The sequence below is a fragment of the Ascaphus truei genome, chromosome 14, assembly GCF_040206685.1.
Source record: "Ascaphus truei isolate aAscTru1 chromosome 14, aAscTru1.hap1, whole genome shotgun sequence".
NCBI lineage: Eukaryota > Metazoa > Chordata > Amphibia > Anura > Ascaphidae > Ascaphus > Ascaphus truei.
The window spans coordinates 51,982,236-52,006,298 of record NC_134496.1 but is presented as its reverse complement, the minus strand read 5'-3'; the positions used below and the strand labels follow the sequence as shown (position 1 = coordinate 52,006,298).

Here is a 24,063-nt window from a genome sequence, read left to right as displayed (position 1 = left end):
CACAGCAATGATGAAAGAGCAGGTCTTGCAATAAAATTCCTTTATTTTTCAAACATCTGGTTGTGGGACAGCAGCAAACTTCAACGCGTTTCGTTCAAAAGAACTTTTTCAAGAAGACCTGCTCTTTCATCATTGCTGTGCGCTGCACACCCTGGCTCTTAGCAGCTACAATGTAACCTTATATTACTAAGGATACATTGTCTATTGTTACAGCTTGCAGCTCAATCACAGTCTCCTGCTGGGAACACTGCAACACGTTCCTGTTTGTGATCATTTATTGCCAAAGATCTTGTACTGCCGGGGAGATGGGCTATGCTACAGCAACCAAAGTATATTAAAACTCATTAAAAATGGCATTAGGAGGGGGCTCGCATGAGACGTCAGAACATAAGCACACGTGCTAGGAAAGCTCAGTGTATCCCGCTCCTTATATTCTGTTATAGCCTCCGATCAGCACCTCATAATCAGGCCAGAGTCACTGCAGCAGATGGTGAAGGTTGCCTAGCACTGAGCGTGACATCCCGGGGCCGCTGTTTATGTCATGGTGGCCTTACCATGGCGAGTTATCGCAGAGCCGCGCAGGTAAAGAGAGCCGGGACATAACACCCAGCAATGTGACCTATCACAGCACGTGTCTCTCGTGTTCTGCTGCAGCCGTATTAGCGGAACGCCAGGAAGCGGAACGCAGAATAGCGGAGCCCTACTGTATATGATAATGTAGCATGGTACAAATTTAACATAATCTAGTGAAGCCAAACGCACACATCTAGTGCCAAGGGTCCCGTGGGAACCATTTATTATATAATAAGACATGGAGGGGGGCAACGTTTTGGGGCACAAAAAATCCCTTCCCCAGGTGCAAGGAATTGGAAGGAGTGCAGGGCAGGGACACTTCATTTTTATATCCTCCGTAATCCAGAGGTATCCTGGGCTCCATGAAAGCTCGCAGTGCCCCCGGAGGTATCTCTCCTTACCTTTCTAACAGCTGTGTTTTTGCATTTTAATATTTTTGTATTTGTATCATATGAATGTATGGTTTATAGATGAATAGTAATTTGTACTTAGCAAGACAACAATTAACTATACTACAGTATATCATTCGTTTTGCAATAAAATGTATTAAATGTTATATTTATGGGCAGACCTCAATGCTCTGTACACCTTGTATTCTTGTATCTTCCTGTCTTGAAACAGTGTGTATCCTTGAGCACCCCCCAGCAACCCCTGTATATACCATGTGGTGATTATAACACCCTATTATTTTACCTGAGCAGGTTTCGTTATATTTTTATGGCTGTTACTTTCAGGAGACTGACTTTTTCTAAGGAAGCCGGTTACACAGAAAGAAAACACATTTTTAACTTGCTACATAGAACTGACCCTTGAAAATAAGCGTTAATACATAATGCAACGTTCCTTCCTGCTACTTTAATGAGAGATGAAAGGACGCCATTTTAAAAGTGGCATAACGCCTACAAATTTACAAGCTGAAATCTACAGAATAAAGCATAAAAATAAAGGATAAAATCATCTCAGCAAGCATTAGAAAGCCGTTAGCGCACGACATACACAAAAGGGTTATTCAGAATATTGTGTCATTTGGTAGCAATGAAATGGCTGCATGCGGATAACTTCTCTGCCAGATGTGTCCTCAATACATGGTAAAATACAACAGGTGCCATGCTGGTCTAATCCGAGGCCTTCTGCTTTATGCTTCTCAGTCTGCTCATGAAGTCCGTTTCTTGGAATTTCTTGTGAAGCAGCTTCTCAATCTGTGAGGAAGGAGGAAACAGGCACATGTTGGTATTAGAAGCATAAAATCACATACTTCCAACATGTCCTCCCCCCCCCCCCTCCCCATCCACAAGTTTACTCTGTAAGGCACTGAGTACTCCCACAGCAAACCAACGTGAGTAGCATAAATGCTCCATGTTGGTAACAAATCACAGTGAATGTATCTGCAATGGGCCTGCAGAAGATGCATATTTGGGTTTTTTTCTAAGCCAATTCAGAAAAACACAGAGATTTGATTGGTACAACAAAGAGGCTATTTCATAATGCACCATTTAGTTTATCCGTGTTACATTCTGTTACGGTTTAATTCCATGTCTTCACTCTTGGCATGCTGCACACCAAACATAAGGGGAAATAGATACATCCAGTTACCGGTGCTGCAGGTTCAAGGATTATCTGTCAGAGCAGTCCAAGTCTCAATGAATAAAGGTGGATCCAACACACTACGGATTTAGAGATTATATTGAATTTATTCGCCACACAGGGTGGCTAATAAATTCAATTTAATCACTAAATCCGTAGTGCATTAGATACACCTGTATCCACTCTTCCAGGACACAGGAAGGGCTCAAGGAACAAATTGGTGTATGAGCTTCAATACTGTTTGCATGATGGTACTGGGTGCATAGAAAACTTAATGGGCAAGAAGGTTACAATATATGGGACAAGGAGAGCTGGCTATGAAATCGGAGAACCCAGTTTCAATCACAGATTATTATGAATATAGGAAAGATACTTTATATCTGTGTCCTGGTTACATATGATACACTGTAAGCTCTCAGTCTAGGAGCAGAGAGTTTTTGTGCCTGTGCAAATTCTGAGTGCGCTATATACTGCAGAGCTGTATACAGAAATAGATCTTTATTATTCCACAGATGTACTTACATTCTGTAGAAGATGTTCTTCTTCTGGTGGATTCTCTCCTATTATCATCCTCAAGTAATTCACATGAAGAAGGAGCAGGGACTTCCCAACATCTGAAATCACAAAGAACACTTCCAGAAACCTAGGCACAGTACATGACGATTCGTCTGTATGCTGTATGGATTGGTAGTTCTGATGGGTCTGTATGCTGTATGGATTGGCAGTGCTGATGGATCTGTGTGCTGTACGGATTGGTCATGCTGATGGGTCTGTATGTCATATGGATTGGCCGTACTGATGGGTCTCTATACTCTATGGATTGGTAGTGCTGATGGGTCTCTATGCTGTATGGATTGGCAGTGCTGATGGATCTGTACGCTGTATAGATTGGTAGTGCTGATGGATCTGTACGCTGTATGGATTGGCAGTGCTGATGGGTCTGTATTCCCTATGGATTGGCAGTGCTGATAGGTCTGTATTCCCTATGGATTGGCAGTGCTGATGGGTCTGTATGCCCTATGGATTGGCAGTACTGATGGGTCTGTATGCCCTATGGCAGGCCCGCACAACATACGGCCCATCTGGCCTCTCTGTGCGGCCCGCGATGACTCTGGCCAAGCGCCAGTTAATGAAATAAATAAATTTAAAAAAAAAAAAAAAGTTTAAAAAAATGGTGGCGATTCATCACTCCCCTCCTCCCTCCCTCCCCCGGGTTTTGCGGTGCGCGGGGGCAGCAGGTGTGTGTGTGTGTGTGTGTGTGTGTGTGTGTGTGTGTGTGTGTGTGTGTGTGTGTGTGTGTGTGTGTGTGTGTGTGTGTGTGTGTGTGTGTGTGTGTGTGTGTGTGTGTGTGTGTGTGTGTGTGTGTGTAAAACGGGCTGGTGGGGGGTGAGTGTGAAAAACGGGCTGATGATGTGAGGGGTGGTGGGCTGCTGCTGACATGTGAGGGGGGGGTGGGCTGCTGACATGTGAGGAGGGGACTGCTGACATGTGAGGGGGGAAGTGAGTGATCTGAGTTGCAGGGGGGGGAGAGAGTGTCATATTGAGGGGAGGGGGAAAGAGTGTCATATTGAGGGGAGGGGGAGAGCGTGTCATATTGAGGGGAGGGAGAGAGTGTCATATTGAGGGGAGGGAGAGAGAGTCATATTGAGGGGAGGGGGAGAGAGTCATATTGAGGGGAGGGGGAGAGAGTGTCATATTGAGGGGAGGGAGAGAGAGTGTCATATTGAGGGGAGGGAGACAGTGTCATATTGAGGGGAGGGAGAGAGTGTCATATTGAGGGGAGGGAGAGAGAGTCATATTGAGGGGAGGGGGAGAGAGTCATATTGAGGGGAGGGGGAGAGAGTCATATTGAGGGGAGGGGGAGAAAGTCATATTGAGGGGAGGGGGAGAGAGTCATATTGAGGGGAGGGGGAGAGTGTCATATTGAGGGGAGGGAGAGAGAGTGTCATATTGAGGGGAGGGAGAGAGTGTCATATTGAGGGGAGGGAGAGAGTGTCATATTGAGGGGAGGGAGAGAGAATCATATTGAGGGGAGGGGGAGAGAGTCATATTGAGGGGAGGGGGAGAGAGTCATATTGAGGGGAGGGGGAGAGAGTCATATTGAGAGGAGGGGGAGAGAGTGTCATATTGAGGGAAGATAGACATGGGGGGGTGCTGACTTGGGGGGGGGGGCTGCTGACATGGAATGGGCTGGGGGGATGTGGAGGGGGTATTGTGTGTTTGATGTGGAGGGGGGTATTGTGTGGGTGAGGCAGAGAGATGGGGGTATGAGAGATAGATGGGGAGTATCGTAAAAGGTTGATAGTGAGGGGTTCTGGGGGAGATATGAGGATGATGATGATGATGATGATGAGAGGTGCTGGAGGAGAGATGATGATGATGATTTAACCCATGCGGCCCAAAAAAATTTTCCTTGGAGCATTTCGGCCCTTCTCACTTTACGAGTTGGGCAGGCCTGGTCTACGGATTGGCAGTGCTGATGGGTCTGTATTCCCTATGGATTGGCAGTGCTGATGGGTCTGTGTTCCCTATGGATTGGCAGTGCTGATGGGTCTGTATTCCCTATGGATTGGCAGTGCTGATGGGTCTGTATTCCCTATGGATTGGCAGTGCTGATGGGTCTGTGTTCCCTATGGATTGGCAGTGCTGATGGGTCTGTATTCCCTATGGATTGGCAGTGCTGATGGGTCTGTGTTCCCTATGGATTGGCAGTGCTGATGGGTTTCTATGCTCAATGGCAGGGGTGCAGAAACTGGGGGGCACAAGATATTTTAAGTGGGGCATAGAGGACCGTTGGAGTGATGACAGAGAAGGATGGCGGTGGGAGAAGAGTACGAATGGCGGCAGAGGAGTTGGACGGTGAGAGCGAAGCAGGGTGGCAGAGGAGGATGACCGGGGAGGACCCTTGATTGACTTGTGTTGTCTGACGCTGCTCCAGAGAGTTCCTCCCTGGCTGTCGTCCACTGCTGCCCTGCATCACTCCCAGCGTCCAACTCCTCTGCCGCCCTCCATCCTCTTCTCCTGTCGCCATCCTCCCCTGCCACCACCCTGCTCCACTCCCACGGTCCTCCTCCACCGAATCCAGATAAGCATTGTTGGGGGGGTGAGAATAGGAGGAGGGGGGGTGATAAGAGGAGGATGGGGGTGAGAAGGAGGAGGGTTGAGAACAGGAGGAGGAGGGGTGATATGAGACTAGGAGTAGGGTGAGAGGAGTAGATGGGGTGAGAGGATGAGAGAAGTGAGAGGAGGAGGCGATGAGAGATGAGGAGAGGGGATGAGAGAGATATGAGGAGAGAGAGAGGGGGTGAGAGAGAGAATGGGGTGAGAGAGAGAATGAGGATGGGGTGAGAGAAAAAACCATAGCAGTCAGTATTATCTTATACTACTACAGTGATTTATGTTAAAAACACATATAAAATTTGTCATGTTTTGCTGTTTTAAAAATGTTGAAAGATGAAAGTATTGTTACGCATTTGTATTCACATTTATATTGTACATTATACCGATAAAGTTTTTTTATTTCATGTGATTTGGATTACATCAGGTGGGGGGGGGGGGTGGGCTGACTAATATCACGGATGAAAAGGGGGGCTCAACGTAAAAAGTTTGCTCACCCCTGCACTATGGATTGGTCGTGCTGATGGGTCTCTATGCTCTATGGATTGGCAGTGCTGATGGGTCTCTATGCTGTATGGATTGATCGTGCTGATGGGTCTGTGTGTGCTATGGATTGGTCGTGCTGATGGGTCTCTATGCGCTATGGATTGGCAGTGCTGATGGGTCTCTATGCTGTATGGATTGATCGTGCTGATGGGTCTCTATGTGCTATGGATTGGCAGTGCTGATGGGTCTCTATGCTGTATGGATTGGTCGTGCTGATGGGTCTCTATGTGCTATGGATTGGCAGTGCTGATGGGTCTCTATGTGCTATGGATTGGCAGTGCTGATGGGTCTCTATGCGCTATGGATTGGTCATGCTGATGGGTCTCTATGCGCTATGGATTGGCAGTGCTGATGGGTCTCTATGCTGTATGGATTGGTCGTGCTGATGGGTCTCTATGCGCTATGGATTGGCAGTGCTGATGGGTCTCTATGCGCTATGGATTGGCAGTGCTGATGGGTCTCTATGCGCTATGGATTGGTCATGCTGATGGGTCTCTATGTGCTATGGATTGGCAGTGCTGATGGGTCTCTATGCTGTATGGATTGGTTGTGCTGATGGGTCTCTATGCGCTATGGATTGGCAGTGCTGATGGGTCTCTATGCGCTATGGATTGGCAGTGCTGATGGGTCTCTATGCGCTATGGATTGGTCATGCTGATGGGTCTCTATGTGCTATGGATTGGCAGTGCTGATGGGTCTCTATGCTGTATGGATTGGTCGTGCTGATGGGTCTCTATGCGCTATGGATTGGCAGTGCTGATGGGTCTCTATGCGCTATGGATTGGCAGTGCTGATGGGTCTCTATGCGCTATGGATTGGTCATGCTGATGGGTCTCTATGTGCTATGGATTGGCAGTGCTGATGGGTCTGTGTGTGCTATGGATTGGTCGTGCTGATGGGTCTCTATGCGCTATGGATTGGTCGTGCTGATGGGTCTCTATGCGCTATGGATTGGCAGTGCTGATGGGTCTCTATGCTATATGGATTGGCAGTGCTGATTGGGTCTCTGTGCTCTATTGATTAGTCGTGCTGATGGGTCTCTATGCGCTATGGATTGGCAGTGCTGATTGGGTCTCTATGCGCTATGGATTGGCAGTGCTGATGGGTCTGTGTGTGCTATGGATTGGTCGTGCTGATTGGGTCTTTATGCTCTATTGATTGGTCGTGCTGATTGGGTCTTTATGCTCTATTGATTGGTAGTGCTGTTTGTATTCTACAAAGAGCAGCATTTTCATACCTTTCTTAAGAGACTCCATGGGTGAATCTGTAACTTCAGTTGCATTTTCTGTGGGAAGTGGAACAGTAATTTAAATAGGGTAACAGTGGTCAGAGGCCACACAAGTTGTGCTGCAGCATGCTCTTCTTGAGGATTTCTCCCCTCTATAAGCATGAGCAAGCATAATGATATTAAAGTATAATTACCTTAAACATCCTACATGTTGTTTTTCCATAAATCAGTTGTGTAGTATTAGATAATACTTACAGTAATCCCCCCCTCCCGCTCCCCCTCCCCCACATTTTTATGCCCTTTTTAATGAGTTTTAATGTATTAAGCTTCTTTGGATTGCAACTATTTAACAAGCCTCTAATTCCGCTTTTGAATTAGGCGGCCATATTGGGTGCCCTGGGAAGCAGGGTCTTTGCTGATCAATCACGGAGAACGGATCAATCGGCAGCTTAGATAATTATGTTGCCTTAAAGATAAGGAACTGATGCGTCTATTATTAAAAACAACAACAGCAGCAAAAGCCAACACCACTGTAAGGATCTCTTTCCACTTCCAAACTCCCACAGCCCATCTTATAAAAGGCACGGAACTGAAGGTGGGTAAGTGTGGGAGCTGCCGGGATCAGTATATACTGAGTCTGTGGGAGCTGCCGGGATCAGTATATACTGAGTCTGTGGGAGCTGCCGGGATCAGTATATACTGAGTCTGCGTGAGCTGCCGGGATCAGTATATACAAAGTCTGTGGGAGCTGCCGGGATCAGTATATACTGAGTCTGTGTGAGCTGCCGGGATCAGTATATACTGAGTCTATGTGAGCTGCCGGGATCAGTATATACTGAGTCTGTGTGAGCTGCCGGGATCAGTATATACTGAGTCTGTGTGAGCTGCCGGGATCAGTATATACTGAGTCTGTGTGAGCTGCCGGGATCAGTATATACTGAGTCTGTGTGAGCTGCCGGGATCAGTATATACTGAGTCCGTGTGATGCTACCGGGATCAGTATATACTGAGTCTGTGGGAGCTGCCGGGATCAGTATATACTGAGTCTGTGTGAGCTGCCGGGATCAGTATATACTGAGTCCGTGTGATGCTGCTGCTGCTGCGGTCCTCCAATCCAAAGTAATAACCAGGAAGAAAGTCCTGCCCCATAGTATCGGTATCTACTGCTATTTAATGAAGGTTAGAGAGCAGTAAAGAAGGACAGTGGTACTGTAGTGGTCAGTGGGTTTAACTTTTGAAGGAACCCAATAAAGTTTCAGAAGAGGAAGGGGATGTGACTTTGTAAATGGTTGCTATAGAAACAAAAAATGCTTGCTACACTATAATACATTAAAAATGTAATTCATAGTTATTTTTTTAAAGAAAAAAAGCCTACAAGTATTTTCTCATAGTACAGAACTGATTTATTTAAAACAAACACACACGTGTTGGATATTGCTTGGTCTGCAGCTTTAAAGACGACTCACCTTTAATATTAACCCCTTACCTCTTGATTCGGATGTTTGGTTTTGGCTGTAAAATTCCTCTGGTCCACCTGCAGTGTTCTCATTGCTTGCTGAAATTGGGCTATATGTATTTTCCATGCCTGGTATCCCAGGGATGATCAGTGACCAGAATTCCCCCGAGGCCTTCTCTGCGGTGTTCCTCCTTTTCTTTCGTTTTTTCATGGCGGGGCTTCTCACGGTTGTCTCGCTCCTGTCGGTTACAGCTGTCTCGGTTGGCTTGGGCACGGTGGTTGTGGATGAAGTCACAGAAGATATTGCTCCAGATACAAGAATCCCCAACACGCTTGTAATGGATAACTGGGAGCTGCGCCCCCTGCTGCCCGAGGTTGCCTGCTCGCTGGTTGCGTTTGTTTGGGATGTTGTTGCTGTCGTTACATTTCGTACTGTTCTTGACACTGCTGTATACATTAAAGATGCAATGGATGATGATTGGAATGGTAAATAACCTGTTACATTACATTGTTCAAAAAGTATCTCTGAGAAGTATATCCTAACCGTGGGAAAGACGCTAATTAAGACATGGACCGCGCTTTATACAGTAGCAGTCACATTCGTTTATAAATATAGGTAATTGGAAACAAAAGCTCTGGAGTCCTAATTTAAAGTGGCATTTAATTAGCTCTTAGCTGATTGCTTTTTTTGGTTGTTTGTTTTTTTGCTTTAATAAATGCAGCAGTTCCTTACCTTTAAGTCAATATTTATCTACGCTGCCGATCAATCCGTTCTCTCCCGTGGTCGATCGGCGAAGACACTGCTTCCCGGGGCACTAAATATGGCCGCCTATTTCAAAAGAGGAAGTGCTGGGGCTTCCTAAATATTTACTATAGTAACCCGAGGAAGGTTAATACATTACCACTCATTAATAAGCGCATAACGAGTGAGGGGGGGAGGGGAGAATGATGTAAGTTATTATCTAATAATATTACACAACTCATTTATTTAAAAAAGAAATATAGGATTTTATGAGATTTGCTCGCTGCGGTGGAAACTTGCCGCAATGAGTATGAATGGAACTACCTTCCAATTGGCGAGAACCTTCCACAATCAGTGAGACTGTTTTCCAATGAGTTACTCCAAAGGAACGAGACTGTGTTACAATGACAATTATTGCTTCCACGTGAATTATAGTAATGTCTAGTGAATGAGATTATCATCCAATGAAAAGAATTGACCTGACTTTGAACGAGTGAGAATAACATCCCACTGAGAGACACTGTCTTCCATTAACAGAGACTGTCTTTTAATGAGTGAGACTACCTACCGTACCAATGGCAATCAGTGTTACTATGTTACAATGGATATTAAATGCCTGCTAACAAATGCAGCCTCTGCTCCAAATGGGGGAGACTTCAGAGACTTGTAAAATCGTACAGTACCTTCTGGGGTTTGTGTGGCTGGCTTTGTTATGGTCGGACTGGAACTCAATGCTGTTGGTGTCTTGGCTGTCCCAGAAGCCCATGCAGAAAGGGAAGCAAATGAAGAGCTGCTGCTGCTGTTTGCTGAAGGCTTGCTCCAATAGGCTGGTATCGTATCATTAGGTATAAGTGACCCTGTGGGTGCTAAAGTATAAATCATTTACATACAGTTAGATAGACAGATATAGATATAGATATATACAGAAAAAACAATCGGTGCTAACTAGACATCCAACACCAGGATAAGATGGTATCTATAGTTGAAATAATCTATAGACCCAATAGTAAAGGGTACATATGCTAAAGGCAATATAAATTGCCAGTGTTACATATATAAACAAAAGAGTGTCTACTCAATGAATATATATACATTTTAAAAAGATAAATATAATGTATCGGCAAACAATTGTCCATGAATAGAACAATGGTGTTAATGTCCAAAATAGATATAAAAATGATATGAGTTGACTTTGGAAGATCTTCTTAGAGGATGTGTGTGTGTGTGTGTGTGTGTGTGTGTGTGTGTGTGTGTGTGTGTGTGTGTGTGTGTGTGTGTGTGTGTGTGTGTGTGTGTGTGTGTGTGTGTGTGTGTGTGTGTGAGTGTGTGTGTGTGTGTGTGTGTGTGTGTGTGTGTGTGTGTGTGTGTGTGGACAGACAGATTGATAGATAGATAGATAGATAGATAGATAGATAGATAGATAGATAGATAGATAGATAGATAGATACAGTAGATAGATACTGTAGATAGATAGATAGATAGATAGATAGATAGATAGATAGATAGATAGATAGATAGATAGATAGATAGATAGATAGATAGATAGATAGATAGATAGATAGATAGATAGATAGATACAGTAGATAGATAGATACAGTAGATAGATAGATAGATAGATAGATAGATAGATAGATAGATAGATAGATAGATAGATAGGTAGATAGATAGATAGATAGATAGATAGATAGATAGATAGATAGATAGATAGATAGATAGATAGATAGATAGATAGGTAGATAGATAGATAGATAGATAGATAGATAGATAGATAGATAGATAGATAGATAGATAGATAGATAGATAGATAGATAGATAGATATGTAGATGTGCTATAGGATTGAGAATAAATCTTTTCTGATGCCCTTCCTATCACATCCCCTTCTTACTTCCCTTCTGTAGCTCTGGCTGCTCTGATTGGTAGAATGCATCAGCACATAAAAAAAATATGAGCCCTCTAACGGTTAATAAAATAAAAGGTCTATTAACACAATGGAGCCACAGACTAACATCAAAGCCCCCCTCTCCCCCCTGCCCCCCCCCCTCCTCCCTCCTCCCCCCCCCCTCCCCCCAGCAGTATCATTATCATTGTCTCACCAGACACTGCTGCGGTGGGTGTTTTTATTCCAATAGCCAGGTCTGTGGTGGCAGAGCTGGGCTTGGAACTAGGAGGCCAGGCCATTGGAAATGCCAGTCACCAGTCACTGTCATACCTGGGGTACTCGGAGATGGTGAATATGTGCCATTATTCATTGGGGTCAGTTGTGTGCTGGTGGTCCTAGCAGTAACCAGTGAAGGGAGACCAGATCCTGTTGCAGATGTCACATGATGGACATCTACTGACTTGTTCTGAGAACTCATCATCTCATCGGCTGCAACTCTTTGCATACTGGGTGCTGATGGAAAATAAATGGAAGCAATTCACAAATAAGTAGCACACTCACATCTTCTCACTCACTCAAATCCTCTCACTCACTCACATCTTCTCACTCACTCACATCTTCCCACTCACTTACATCTTCTCACTCACTCACATCTCACTCACTCACATCTTCTCACTCACTCACATCTTCCCACTCACATCTTCTCACTCACATCTCACTCACATCTCACTCACTCACATCATCACTCACTGCCAGAGGTGTGGTGATGCCTTCCACCAGCAGCAAATGGGATGAATCATTGTATTAACTAAGGGAACTTTGAAGGAGCAATCCATGCAATTTCCTAAATGTGTCTTTTTTTTTTAAATAAATGAGTTCTGTAGTATTAGATAATACTTACTACATTTTTTCTTTCTCAAGGTGCGGGGTGCAGCAGCCATGCTACAACCCAGGGACTGGAGAGATCCATGCTCACCTACGACATACATGTCTATTTAACAGTTACTTCCATTTCTTACCTCCGATGGCTGATGTAGCATTGGATATCCCTGAGCTCAATGAATATGAGACACTTTGTTTCACTGGAGCTTGTGACATTATTCCAGCAGATGTTGGTGACACGGCAGATGTTGCCACTGTAACCAGTGGGTTTGTCGATGAAGGGGTGCTTAGGAATGGAGGTGTGGAATGGGACCTGGATACACTGGAAGAAGATGTGGTTATGTTGTTGGATGTGGTAAAAGCTCTTGTGTTATTTTGTGTGTTTGGGGATGCAGTGTTTGGTGCAGCGCTACTGAATTCGCTCTTTATACTGGATGACAGTGGATACATTGTAGTTGTGTTGAGTGTTCTTGAGCTAGAACTAATTACCAGTGAAGATGACTCTGTTCTAATTTTACTGACTGAAGTGAAAAAATTGCCTGAACTGTTGCTGCTTAATGTTGTTATGTTGTTATCTGAGGATAGAGATGGACTGAGTTTTGGCACATAGCTGGGATTCGTTGTAGAAGGGTTGCGTGCAATAAGAAATGATGATGAATTGCTAAGTACTGTTGTAACTGTTGTTGTCATTACCGGTATTGCATTCACAGTGCTGGTTGTATTGAATACTGTTCTTGCAGTTGTTATTGTGATGGTGCTGGGTGTATTAGAATATGTGACTCCAGATGTTGTGATGTTGTTGAATGTATTAGGCAGTGTTGTGCCAGATGTTGTGCTGTTGTTGAATGTATTAGGCAGTGTTGTGCCAGATGTTGTTCTAATGAGTGTACTGGGAGATGTCATGCCAGATGCTGTAATATTGCTGGCTATATTTGATGTAATGCCAGAAGCTGTAAGGGATGTATTGTATGTTATTCCAGGTTTTGTATTAGCAGTCGATGTATTTGATGGCTTCTGAGATGGTGTGAAGGTGTTGGATGTAGTATTAGGTACTCCAGATGTTGTTATGAAGCTAGATATATTAGATGAAACTCCAAGTGTTGCAATGCTGCTGGGTATATCAGGTGATGGGGATCTAGATGTTCTGATGGTGCTGGTAGTATTAGGTGTGATTCCAGATGTGCTGAGAACGCGAGTTGTATTCTGTATTACTCCAGATGTTGATATAATGGTGCTCTGTACAGCAGATGATGTGATGCTGAGTGTACTGGGAGATGTGATGCCTGTAATATTGCTGATCCTATTTGATGCGAGTCCAGATGTTAGGAGGGAGTTGGTTGTATTAGGCGACATTGGGATAGTGTTGGATGTACTTAAAGATGCTGTTCCAGGTGATATTGGGATGGATCTTGATATATTAGTGTACATTATTCCAAATGTTGATGTGATAGTTCCAGGTGTATTAGTAGATGTTGCTCTAATGGTGCTAGCTATATTCATAGGTAAGACCCCTGATGTTGTGATAGTATTAGTTGCAATAGATGTTGTAATAGTGCTGGATGTAGTAGAAGGTGAGATTACAGATGATAATGTGACACTGCTTGATATATTAATAGACGAAGCTTTTGTTGTTGTGATTATGTTAGTTGTATTAGGAGATGTTAAACTAGTTGTTGTTCTGCTGGTGTTGGAAGTATTAGGAAATGTGATTGTAGATATTGATGTGATGAATGCATTAGCAAACGAGACTCCAGATGTTGGAATAGTTCTGGAGATATTGGGAGATGTTGTAACTCCAGATGTTGTAATGGTGTTGGGTGTATTGGAAATTGCTATGCCAGAAACTGATAGCATGGGGCTTGATGTATTATTGATTGTTCCAAAGGTTTTAACAGTGCTGGGTAGATTGGCAAAAATTGTCGTGAAGGTGCTAGATGTATTAGCAGATACGATTCCAGATATTATTGTGATTGCCTTGGATGTGTTAGAGGTTGGAACTCCAGGTATTGTTGTAATAATGCTGGACATATTAGTGTAGGTGTTAGGTATATTAGGTGTAGTAAACATGTTTTTTGTTATTTTAGACATGATATCAGAGGTTGTGATGGCACTAGTTGTATTATATATTAGTCCAGATGTTGATGCAATAGTGCTGGGGATTGGCACGCCATTAGATGCGACGGTGCTGGTTGATTGAAGAGATATGATCCTAGGTGATGTGAGGTTGCTGGTTGAGTTAAGAGATACAGTGCTGGTTGATTGAAGAGGTATGATCCCAGGAGTTGTGAGAGTGCTGGTTTGGTTAATAGATATAATCCCAGGTAATGTGAAGGGGCTGGTTGAGTTAAGAGATATGATCCCAGGTGGTGTGGTGGTCATTGTTGAGTTAAGAGATATAATTCCTGGTGTTTGAAGGGTGCTAGTTGATTTAAGTGATATGATCCCAGGTGTTGTGAGGGTGCTGGTTGAGTTAATAGATATGATCCCACGTGTTGTGGGGTTGATGGTTGAGTTAAGTGATATGATCCCAGGGGATATGAGGGTGCTGGTTGAGTTAACCGATATGATCCCACTTGTTGTCAGAGTGCTGGTTGAGTTAAGAGATATTGCCCTAGGTGATGTGAAGGTGCTGGTTGAGTAAAGAGATATTATCCCAGGTGTTTTCAGAGTGCTGGTTGAGTTAAGAGATATGATCCCAGGTGTTGTGAGGGTGCTGGTCGAATTAAGAGATATGATTCCCATTGTTGGGAGGCTGCTGGTTTGGTTAAGAGATATGATGCCAGGTGAAGTGAAGGTGCTAGTTGAGTTAAGAGATGTGGTTCCTGGTGTTGGGAGGGTGCTAGTTGATTTAAGAGTTATGATCCCAGGTGTTGTCAGAGTGCTGGTTGAGTTAATAGACAAGATCCCAGGGGATGTGAGGGTGCTAGTTGAGTTAAGAGATATGATCCTAGTTGTTGTGAGGGTGCTGGTTGAGTTAATAGACAAGATCCCAGGTGATGTGAGGGTGCTAGTTGAGTTAAGAGATATGATCCTAGTTGTTGTGAGGGTGCTGGTTGAGTTAATAGATATGATCCCAGGTGATGTGAGGGTGCTGGTTGAGTTAAGAGATATGATCCTAGGTGATGTGAGGGTGCTGGTTGAGTTAAGCGATATGATCCCAGGTGATGTGAGGGTGCTGGTTGAGTTAAGATATATGATCCCAGGTGATGTGAGGGTGCTGGTTGAATTAAGAGATATGATGCCAGGTGAAGTGAAGGTGCTAGTTGAGTTAAGAGATGTGATGCCTGGTGTTGGGAGGGTGCTAGTTGATTTAAGAGTTATGATCCCAGGTGTTGTCAGAGTGCTGGTTGAGTTAATAGACAAGATCCCAGGTGATGTGAGGGTGCTAGTTGAGTTAAGAGATATGATCCTAGTTGTTGTGAGGGTGCTGGTTGAGTTAATAGATATGATCCCAGGTGATGTGAGGGTGCTGGTTGAGTTAAGAGATATGATCCTAGGTGATGTGAGGGTGCTGGTTGAGTTAAGCGATATGATCCCAGGTGATGTGAGGGTGCTGGTTGAGTTAAGAGATATGATCCCAGGTGATGTGAGGGTGCTGGTTGAGTTAAGAGATATGATCCCAGGTGATGTGAGGGTGCTGGTTGAGTTAAGAGATATGATCCTAGTTGTAGTGAGGGTGCTGGATGAGTTTAGAGATATGATCCCATGTGATGTGAGGGCTTTGGTTGAGTTAAGAGATATGATCCCAGGTGATGTGAGGGTGCTGGTTGAGTTAAGAGATATGATCCTAGTTGTAGTGAGGGTGCTGGTTGAGTTAAGAGGTGTGATCCCAGATGATGGGAGGGTGCTGGTTAATTTAAGAGATATGAGCACAGGTGTTGTGGGGGTGATGGTTGAGTTAAGTGATATGATTCCAGGGGATGTGAGGGTGCTGGTTGAGTTAAACGATATGGCCCTAGGTGATGTGAAGGTGCTGGTTGAGTTAAAAGATATGATCCCAGGTGTTCGGAGGGTGCTGGTTGAATTAAGAGATATGATTCCCATTGTTGGGAGGCTGCTGGTTTGGTTAAGAGATATGATGCCAGGTGAGGTGAAGGTGCTAGTTGAGTTAATAGATGTGATTCCTGGTGTTGGGAGGGTGCTAGTTGATTTTAGAGTTATGATCCCAGGTGTTGTCAGAGTGCTGGTTGAGTTAATAGACAAGATCCCAGGTGATGTGAGGGTGCTAGTTGAGTTAAGAGATATGATCCTAGTTGTTGTGAGGGTGCTGGATGAGTTAAGAGATATGATCCCAGTTGTTGTGAGAGTGCTGGTTGAGTTAAGAGATATGATCCTAGGTGATGTGAGGGTGCTGGTTGAGTTAAAAGGTATGATCCCAGGTGATGTGAGGGTGCTGGTTGAGTTAAGAGATATGATCCTAGGTGATGTGAGGGTGCTGGTTGAGTTAATAGATATGATACCAGGTGATGTGAGGGCTTTGGTTGAGTTAAGAGATATGATCCAAGGTGATGTGAGGGTGCTGGTTGAGTTAAGAGATATGATCCTAGTTGTAGTGAGGGTGCTGGATGAGTTAAGAGATATGAGCCCAGGTGTTGTGGGGGTGATGGTTGAGTTAAGTGATATGATTCCAGGGGATGTGAGGGTGCTGGTTGAGTTAAACAATTTGATCCCACTTGTTGTCAGAGTGCTGGTTGAGTTAAGAGATATGGCCCTAGGTGATGTGAAGGTGCCGGTTGAGTTAAGAGATATGATCCCAGGTGTTGGGAGGGAGGTAGTTGATTTAAGTGATGTGATCCCAGGTGTTGTGAGGGTGCTGGTCGAATTAAGAGATATGATTCCCAGTGTTGGGAGGCTACTGGTTTGGTTAATAGATATGATGCCAGGTGAAGTGAAGGTGCTAGTTGAGTTAAGAGATGCGATTCCTGGTGTTGGGAGGGTGCTAGTTGATTTAAGTGATATGATCCCAGTTGTTGTGAGGGTGCTGGTTGAGTTAGGAGATATGATCCCAGGTGTTGTCAGAGTGCTGGTTGAGGTAAGAGATGTGACCCTAGGTGATGTGAAGTTGCTGGTTGAGTTTAGAGATATAATCCCAGGTTTTGTGAAGGTGCTGGTTGAGTTAAGAGGCATGGTCCCTGGTGTTGTGAGCTTGCTGGTTGAGTTAAGAGATATGGTCCCAGGTGATGTGAGGGTGCTGGTTGAGTTAAGATATATGATCCCAGGTGATGTGAGGGTGCTGGTTGAGTTAAGAGGTATGATCCCAGATGTTGGGAGGCTGCTGGTTAATTTAAGAGATATGTGCCCAGGTGTTGTGGGGGTGATGGTTGATGTAAGTGATATGATCCCAAGGGATGTGAGGGTGCTGGTTGAGTTAAGAGATATAATTCCTGGTGTTGGGAGAGTGCTAGTTGATTTAAGAGTTATGATCCCAGGTGTTGTCAGAGCGCTGGTTGAGTTAAGAGATGTAACCCTAGGTGATGTGAAGTTGCTGGTTGTGTTTAGAGATATAATCCCAGGTGTTGTGAAGGTGCTGGTTGAGTTAAGAGGTATAGTCCCAGGTGTTGTGAGCTTGCTGGTTGAGTTAAGAGATATGATCCCAGGTGATGTGAGGGTGCTGGTGGAGTTAAGAGATATGATCCCAGGTGATGTGAGGGTGCTGGTGGAGTTAAGAGGTATGATCCCAGGTGTTGGAAGGGTGCTAGTTGATTTAAGTGATATGATCCCAGTTGTTGTGTGGGTGCTGGTTGAGTTAGGAGATATAGATCCAGGTGATGTGAGGGTGCTGTTTGAGTTAAAAGATATAATCAGAGGTGTCGTGAGGGTGCTAGTTGATTTAAGAGTTATGATCCCAGGTGTTGTCAGAGTGCTGGTTGAGTTAATAGACAAGATCCCAGGTGATGTGAGGGTGCTAGTTGAGTTAAGAGATATGATCCTAGTTGTTGTGAGGGTGCTGGATGCATTAAGCGATATGATCCCAGTTGTTGTGAGAGTGCTGGTTGAGTTAAGAGATATGATCCCAGGTGATGTGAGGGTGCTGGTTGAGTTAAAAGGTATGATCCCAGGTGATGTGAGGTTGCTGGTTGAGTTAAGAGATATGATCCTAGGTGATGTGAGGGTGCTGGTTGAGTTAATAGATATGGTCCCAGGTGATGTGAGGGCTTTGGTTGAGTTAAGAGATATGATCCAAGGTGATGTGAGGGTGCTGGTTGAGTTAAGAGATATGATCCTAGTTGTTGTGAGGGTGCTGGATGAGTTAAGAGATATGATCCCAGGTGATGTGGGGGTGATGGTTGAGTTAAACAATTTGATCCCACTTGTTGTCAGAGTGCTGGTTGAGTTAAGAGATAAGGCCCTAGGTGATGTGAAGGTGCCGGTTGAGTTAAGAGATATGATCCCAGGTGTTGGGAGGGAGGTAGTTGATTTAAGTGATGTGATCCCAGGTGTTGTGAGGGTGCTGGTTTGGGTAATAGATATGATGCCAGGTGAAATGAAGGTGCTAGTTGAGTTAAGAGATGTGATTCCTGGTGTTGGGAGGGTGCTAGTTGATTTAAGTGATATGATCCCAGTTGTTGTGAGGGTGCTGGTTGAGTTAGGAGATGTGACCCTAGGTGATGTGAAGTTGCTGGTTGAGTTTAGAGATATAATCCCAGGTGTTGTGAAGGTGCTGGTTGAGTTAAGAGGTATGGTCCCAGGTGCTGTGAGCTTGCTGGTTGAGTTAAGAGATATGATCCCAGGTGATATGAGGGTGCTGGTGGAGTTAAGAGGTATGATCCCAGATGTTGGGAGGGTGCTGGTTAATTTAAGAGATATGAGCCCAGGTGTTGTGGGGGTGATGGTTGAGTTAAGTGATATGATCCCAGGGGATGTGAGGGTGCTGGTTGAGTTAAAATATATGATCCCACTTGTTGTCAGAGTGCTGATTGAGTTAAGGGATATGGCCCTAGGTGTTGTGGGGGTGCTAGTTGAATTAAGAGATATGATCCCAGGTGTTGTGAAGGTGCTGGTTGTTTTAGATGTTATTCCAGATGTTGTTCTGATGGTGCTCACTGCTATGGGAGGTGTGATTCCAGATGTTGCAGTGATGGTGCTGGATATGTTAAATGATATGATTCCGGGTGTTGCTGTGTTGGTACTGGGTGCATTGTGAGAGGAGGCTCCTGATGTTGCTGTGATAACACTGTTTCTATTAGAAGATTGCATCCCAGATGCTGTTGTGACAATAACTGGTTGAGTTGAAGTCATCCTTACAGTACTTTTACTTGGTAATTCTGTGCTTGTAGTGGTGCTAAATGTGTTTGTTTTAATGGTGGTGCTTGTATTATGAGGGATTGTGGAAGTGATTGTGCTTATGTTTGAGATTGTGGTACTAATGGTGGTTGGTATACGTGGAGATGTTGAGGCTACATTGGTGTTAGATATTTTGGTGGGTGTGGTGGAAGGGCTTTGTGTTGAGGCTATGATAGTGCTGGATTTATTTGGACTTGTAGTCAGTGCACTTGATATAGAGCTGAGTGTGTATATATTTGCAGCAGTGGTAGGCATATTTGGAGATGCTGAAGAACTGGGTACATTTAGTGATGCTGCTGATATAAGACTGGGTGTTTTTGTAGGTGTTTTAGTTATGACTGTGCTGATTATAGCTGTTAATGCTGTTTTAGCTGCTGAAGACGCTGTCGTTTTGTTAGCGGTGGCTTTAGATTGCGTTGTAGTTTTTACGGTTGATGTGGTTACACCTGAAAATAAAAACAAAAAAACTTTCATTTTGTGAAACAATAAAAAAAGGGAAATGAATTAGTGTTCCTATTAAATATATGAAACTTTCTACTTTTAGTACATTTACTGCAGGGGTCATAACCAGACTAGATAAACGCAGTCCAGACTTTGTGGTATAAATAATGCATAATAAGCAGATTGTAATGATGCACGGGGTGCTAACACGGGCACATCCCCTTGTACTGGATGTTCCCATCAGGAAATGACCCCGCATTGCTCTGTGTACAGTCGCTGCTTTCCATGCTGGCTGCTAATGAAAAATCCAAGTATTTGAAAAATGATATTGAGATGCATATTCAATAAAGGGTTTATTGTCTGAATACGTGACGTGATACAAAGTCCCCACTCCCCAGACTGTGAGACAACTCAAAGAAAAACAATCCCAACCTAATCCTTCCTCCTGGCGAGGGATAAAAGAATACATCGTGTGTTACCATTATTGCAGGCAGCATTGAAGTCCGGGCAGCAGTCTGCGTTTGCCCTGCAGTATTCATCGCAGTAGCAGTCTCCTCGCTTACACGCACTGTCCACCCCTTTACAGCACACAGGGGGGTACGAAGTGCAGCGACCTGCGCAGGATACACACAGAGGACACGGGAGAAGGGAACATTCGGTCACAGGCCGGCAATACTTCACGCACTGATACAATAGGAGATGTTTGTCTGATGATTGATGCATTAGGGCAGGAAAGGCCAACTCCAGCCCTCGAGGGCCACCAACAGGACAGGCATTAAGGATATCCCTGCTTCAGCACAGGTAGCTCAGTCATTTGACTGTGCCACTGATTGAGCCACGTGCTGAAGCAGGGATATCCTTAAAACCTGACCTGTTGGTGGCCCTTGAGGACTGGAGTTGGCCACCCCTGCATTAATAGAAACAATCAGAGGTGTGGGAAACATTTGGGACTATTACCAGTGATACATTTTCACATACATGGCAACTTTTTCGCACACCCCATTTTGGGCAGTATTCAACACGCTGTGTAGCCCCTTCCTTATGATGGAGAAAAGTTCAGCTCTAATCAAATTAATGGGACTTAAATCTGCCCCGCCCTGGGAAATGGCTTCACTGAGTGTTGAATAAGAGCATTTAAATCTCTTATTACAATCCATCCCAAACAGTCACTTCCTGCTGAAATGTGCTTGGAAATCGTACATTGTGCTTTAATCACTTAATGGTTTAGGTGACTTGTGTGAATGATGAATTCTACTTTTCTTAAACTAATTAACACTGATCAATTAAAAGTTTTCTCATATATTTTACTTTGTACAAAAATGTTGCAAAATGAACTGGGCCTTTCACACAGGTCCAGTGATGATTCCAGATGTTGCTGTGAAGGTTCTGGATGTACTAAAGATGTGATTTAAAGTGTTCCAGTATTGGTTCATCCAGCCTCTCCCAGCTCTTAGAGATAACACTTTTGGCAAAACTGCTGTGTGAAGCAGTACCTATAATATCAATATTGTGCATTGCCCACATTTGCTATCATATAACCCACAGAAATATCCATATAACTACTTCCCCAATGTAAGAATATAATATATACAGTATATTGGTTTCTGAAGAATTGATTTGGTGTTCATTCTGTAGAGAACAAGCATTGGATGTGTGTAGAAATATTCCTTGTTTATCAATACTTTGCAAATGTGCTTATAAATAGATGAAGTGAAAAAATGCCACACGAGTGCCATTTAAATATTTATGCAACAACCTATACAACTCAAATGATCAACAGATAAATCAGAGTAATTGTACCATACAGCACGTTATAAAATATACCACATGGCCACTTTCTTATCACGTACTGCATGATATTTATTCTCACGTTCTGCAGTTCTGCATGGTAAGATACAAAGGGTTTAATGTTAAAAATACATAAATCTGTAAATAGCAGAAGTCTGAGCACAGGGTCACAAACATCCCTTACCTGTAAACTGACTCCGCGCTACACCGATCAAAGCAAAGGTTAGGATTAGCTGTGGCCACATTGTTGGGTTGAGAAGACTCAGCAGGTCTGAGAAACTTGTTCCTTGTAACAACGAATGAGGAACAACACAGGGGCTTCAAGAACCCCTCCCAGGGGTGTCCCAGGCCTCTCTAGTATCATCTGTCACTGACGTCACATTTACTGTACATAACACGAGATACATCGCTGGAGGAAATAGAGAAAAACAATGCACACACAAGCGCACCACGGATTAGTAAAAATAATAATATTTAATATTTACTATCAGGTCAAATGGACCACCTAAACACAAAAAATCAAATATCAAATACACATATGACAATAACACCACATACATAAATAGTTACTCCCACACAAGGGGATACTATGCCAAAAAACGCTTCAGTGAAGCACAATAGAACACAAGTTAAATAAAAACTGGGTTGTAAGGCCGCCACCCACGGCGCCCGCTCCTACATTTACCTCCGCCGCCGGGGCGCGCGGCGTCCGATCCCGTCTTCTCTCCTCCCTTCCTCCATCTGCTCCCGCACATGCGCGCTGCCGGGGCAGACCCCACGCGCATCGACGGTTTCTGCCTACCTTCCTGGCGTGCTTCCGCCTCCCCTTCCGTCGCGCGCACGCGCGAACGCCACTATGTCCATCTCCACTGCCGCCAATGTACTTGTTCCTCCCACACCTGCCCTGCATCCAGCCTCAGCCTATCAGTGCTCTACCTTCATCTGACCTCACCGCTGGGGGCTCTCATTGGCTCCTGTCAGTATATAGTGCTACCAGCCCTGAGCTGATTGCTGAGCATAGTCAGTCTCTGGTTGTGCTTGCTACAAGCCACTTCGCACTCTGCTTTTGTATTCCGTTACAGACCCTTGCTTGAATCTGGACTCCCGACCTCTGGCACCCTCGAACCCCGGCTCGCCCTACGGACTTCTACCTTCTCCTCTCCTCGACCTTGGCTTTGGACTTCGACTACTCTTGATCTCTCCGACCCGGACTCTGGCAAGTACCTCTATGATTCTACACTCTCCTGCCCCGACCCAGGCTATCCACAATACTCTGCTAACCGGACCCGCTCACGCGGCTGTAGGGCGGTGGTTTTCCTGTAATTCCACCTCGGCCTCGCGGTCCAGTCCGGTTTCTGGTGAGCACTCCTATAGTCCCGTGACATGGGTCTAACTAACATCCACTATGGGAGTTCTAAGACATGATTTAAAATCACAAATGAGGGGAACGGGTACTAACCACAAGCGGCAATGGGTGCGCAGTGTGAACGCGAACTGTCCGGACTGCACGAACACACGGCAAACAACTCTCCCTGCTGGCGCTTCCTGGTTGTCACGTCCCAGCCAATGGGTGACTGCGCAGGGCTGCCTCTCGTGACCTCTACGCATTTCACAACAGCGTGCTTCGTCAGGAGGTGATCTGAGCAAGAGACATTTGTGAATACAAATTAACGAACTACAATACTCCCACATTTGTTTTCTGAATTTGTAAAAATTAATAAATGATGTTCTCTGGGACCTGTGGGGGTATTAGACAGATGGCCCCATTACATGTAGGACAGGGGTATGTAACACCAGGAAGGTACAAAATAGTCCTACAAGGAATCCAATAATATGTACATTACGGGGGCCCAGCTCTGCCCTACAAGGTCTGCCCGTATTGTAACACACTGAATGGCCAATAGAAAGGTACAAGGAACTCAATGGGAATGGAAGAAAAAAAAGTCAAATCGATCACACTTTTTTCTATCAATTTAATAGGATGGCAGCAGGACATGTTTTAGAAAATATTTTTCTACAGGGACATCAGCGTTTCAAAGAATCTTGCTTTCTACATTAAACCAAAGACCACTAAGTATATACAGTATATATACACACACACAGGCATATATTTATATATATATATACACATATAGTCTCGCCGCCGTATTATACCGCAGTTATCTCCGGCAGTAGAAGTGAGGATTCCTATCACACTCCCCACCCAGCGCCTCGAGACAAAAAAATAGAACTACAGATAAACGAGCGTCTTCAGTACTCCCATATTTTCGTGTGTGTGTGTGTGTGTGTGTGTGTGTGTGTGTGTGTGTGTGTGTGTGTGTGTGTGTGTGTGTGTGTGTGTGTGTGTGTGTGTGTGTGTGTGTGTGTGTGTGTGTGTCAAAAATGGCACACCTGTGAGGTCATGACTTGTATATGTGACAAGAGTTGATACACACAGGTAACTGGCTGGAACATTTTTCACTTACGCAAGGTCCCTCAAACGAATAATATTCCCCTCAATCCGTCACGATATATATCTTTACTCGCTTCCACCACCAAAGAG

The 24,063-nt window shown here is 44.4% G+C and overlaps 1 protein-coding gene across 1 annotated transcript; it reads right to left on the bottom strand.

Annotated features, from left to right (window-relative positions):
• Positions 1-1,688: 1,688 nt before the first annotated feature.
• On the bottom strand, positions 1,689-22,306 carry LOC142465481 (uncharacterized). The gene is made up of 10 exons (XM_075569441.1): positions 22,207-22,306; positions 21,706-21,807; positions 20,213-20,347; positions 12,146-19,738; positions 11,457-11,639; positions 9,930-10,112; positions 8,535-8,951; positions 7,058-7,105; positions 2,680-2,771; positions 1,689-1,772 (listed from the first exon to the last, which is right to left on the bottom strand). The coding sequence occupies exons 1-10, from the start codon at positions 22,304-22,306 to the stop codon at positions 1,689-1,691; spliced, it is 8,937 nt and encodes a 2,978-aa protein (XP_075425556.1).
• Between the last annotated feature and the right edge of the window lie 1,757 nt (positions 22,307-24,063).

What these genes read in the sequence shown, in the direction of transcription:
- LOC142465481 (XM_075569441.1), bottom strand. Translation starts at nt 22,306, where the DNA reads ATGCGCGTGGGGTCTGCCCCGGCAGCGCGCATGTGCGGGAGCAGATGG. An exon ending in AGCGCGGAGTCAGTTTACAG is followed by an intron (nt 20,348 to 21,705) that starts GTAAGGGATGTT and finishes TATCCTGCGCAG; the next exon opens with GTCGCTGCACTTCGTACCCC. An exon ending in CAATGCTGCCTGCAATAATG is followed by an intron (nt 19,739 to 20,212) that starts GTAACACACGAT and finishes TTTTATTTTCAG; the next exon opens with GTGTAACCACATCAACCGTA.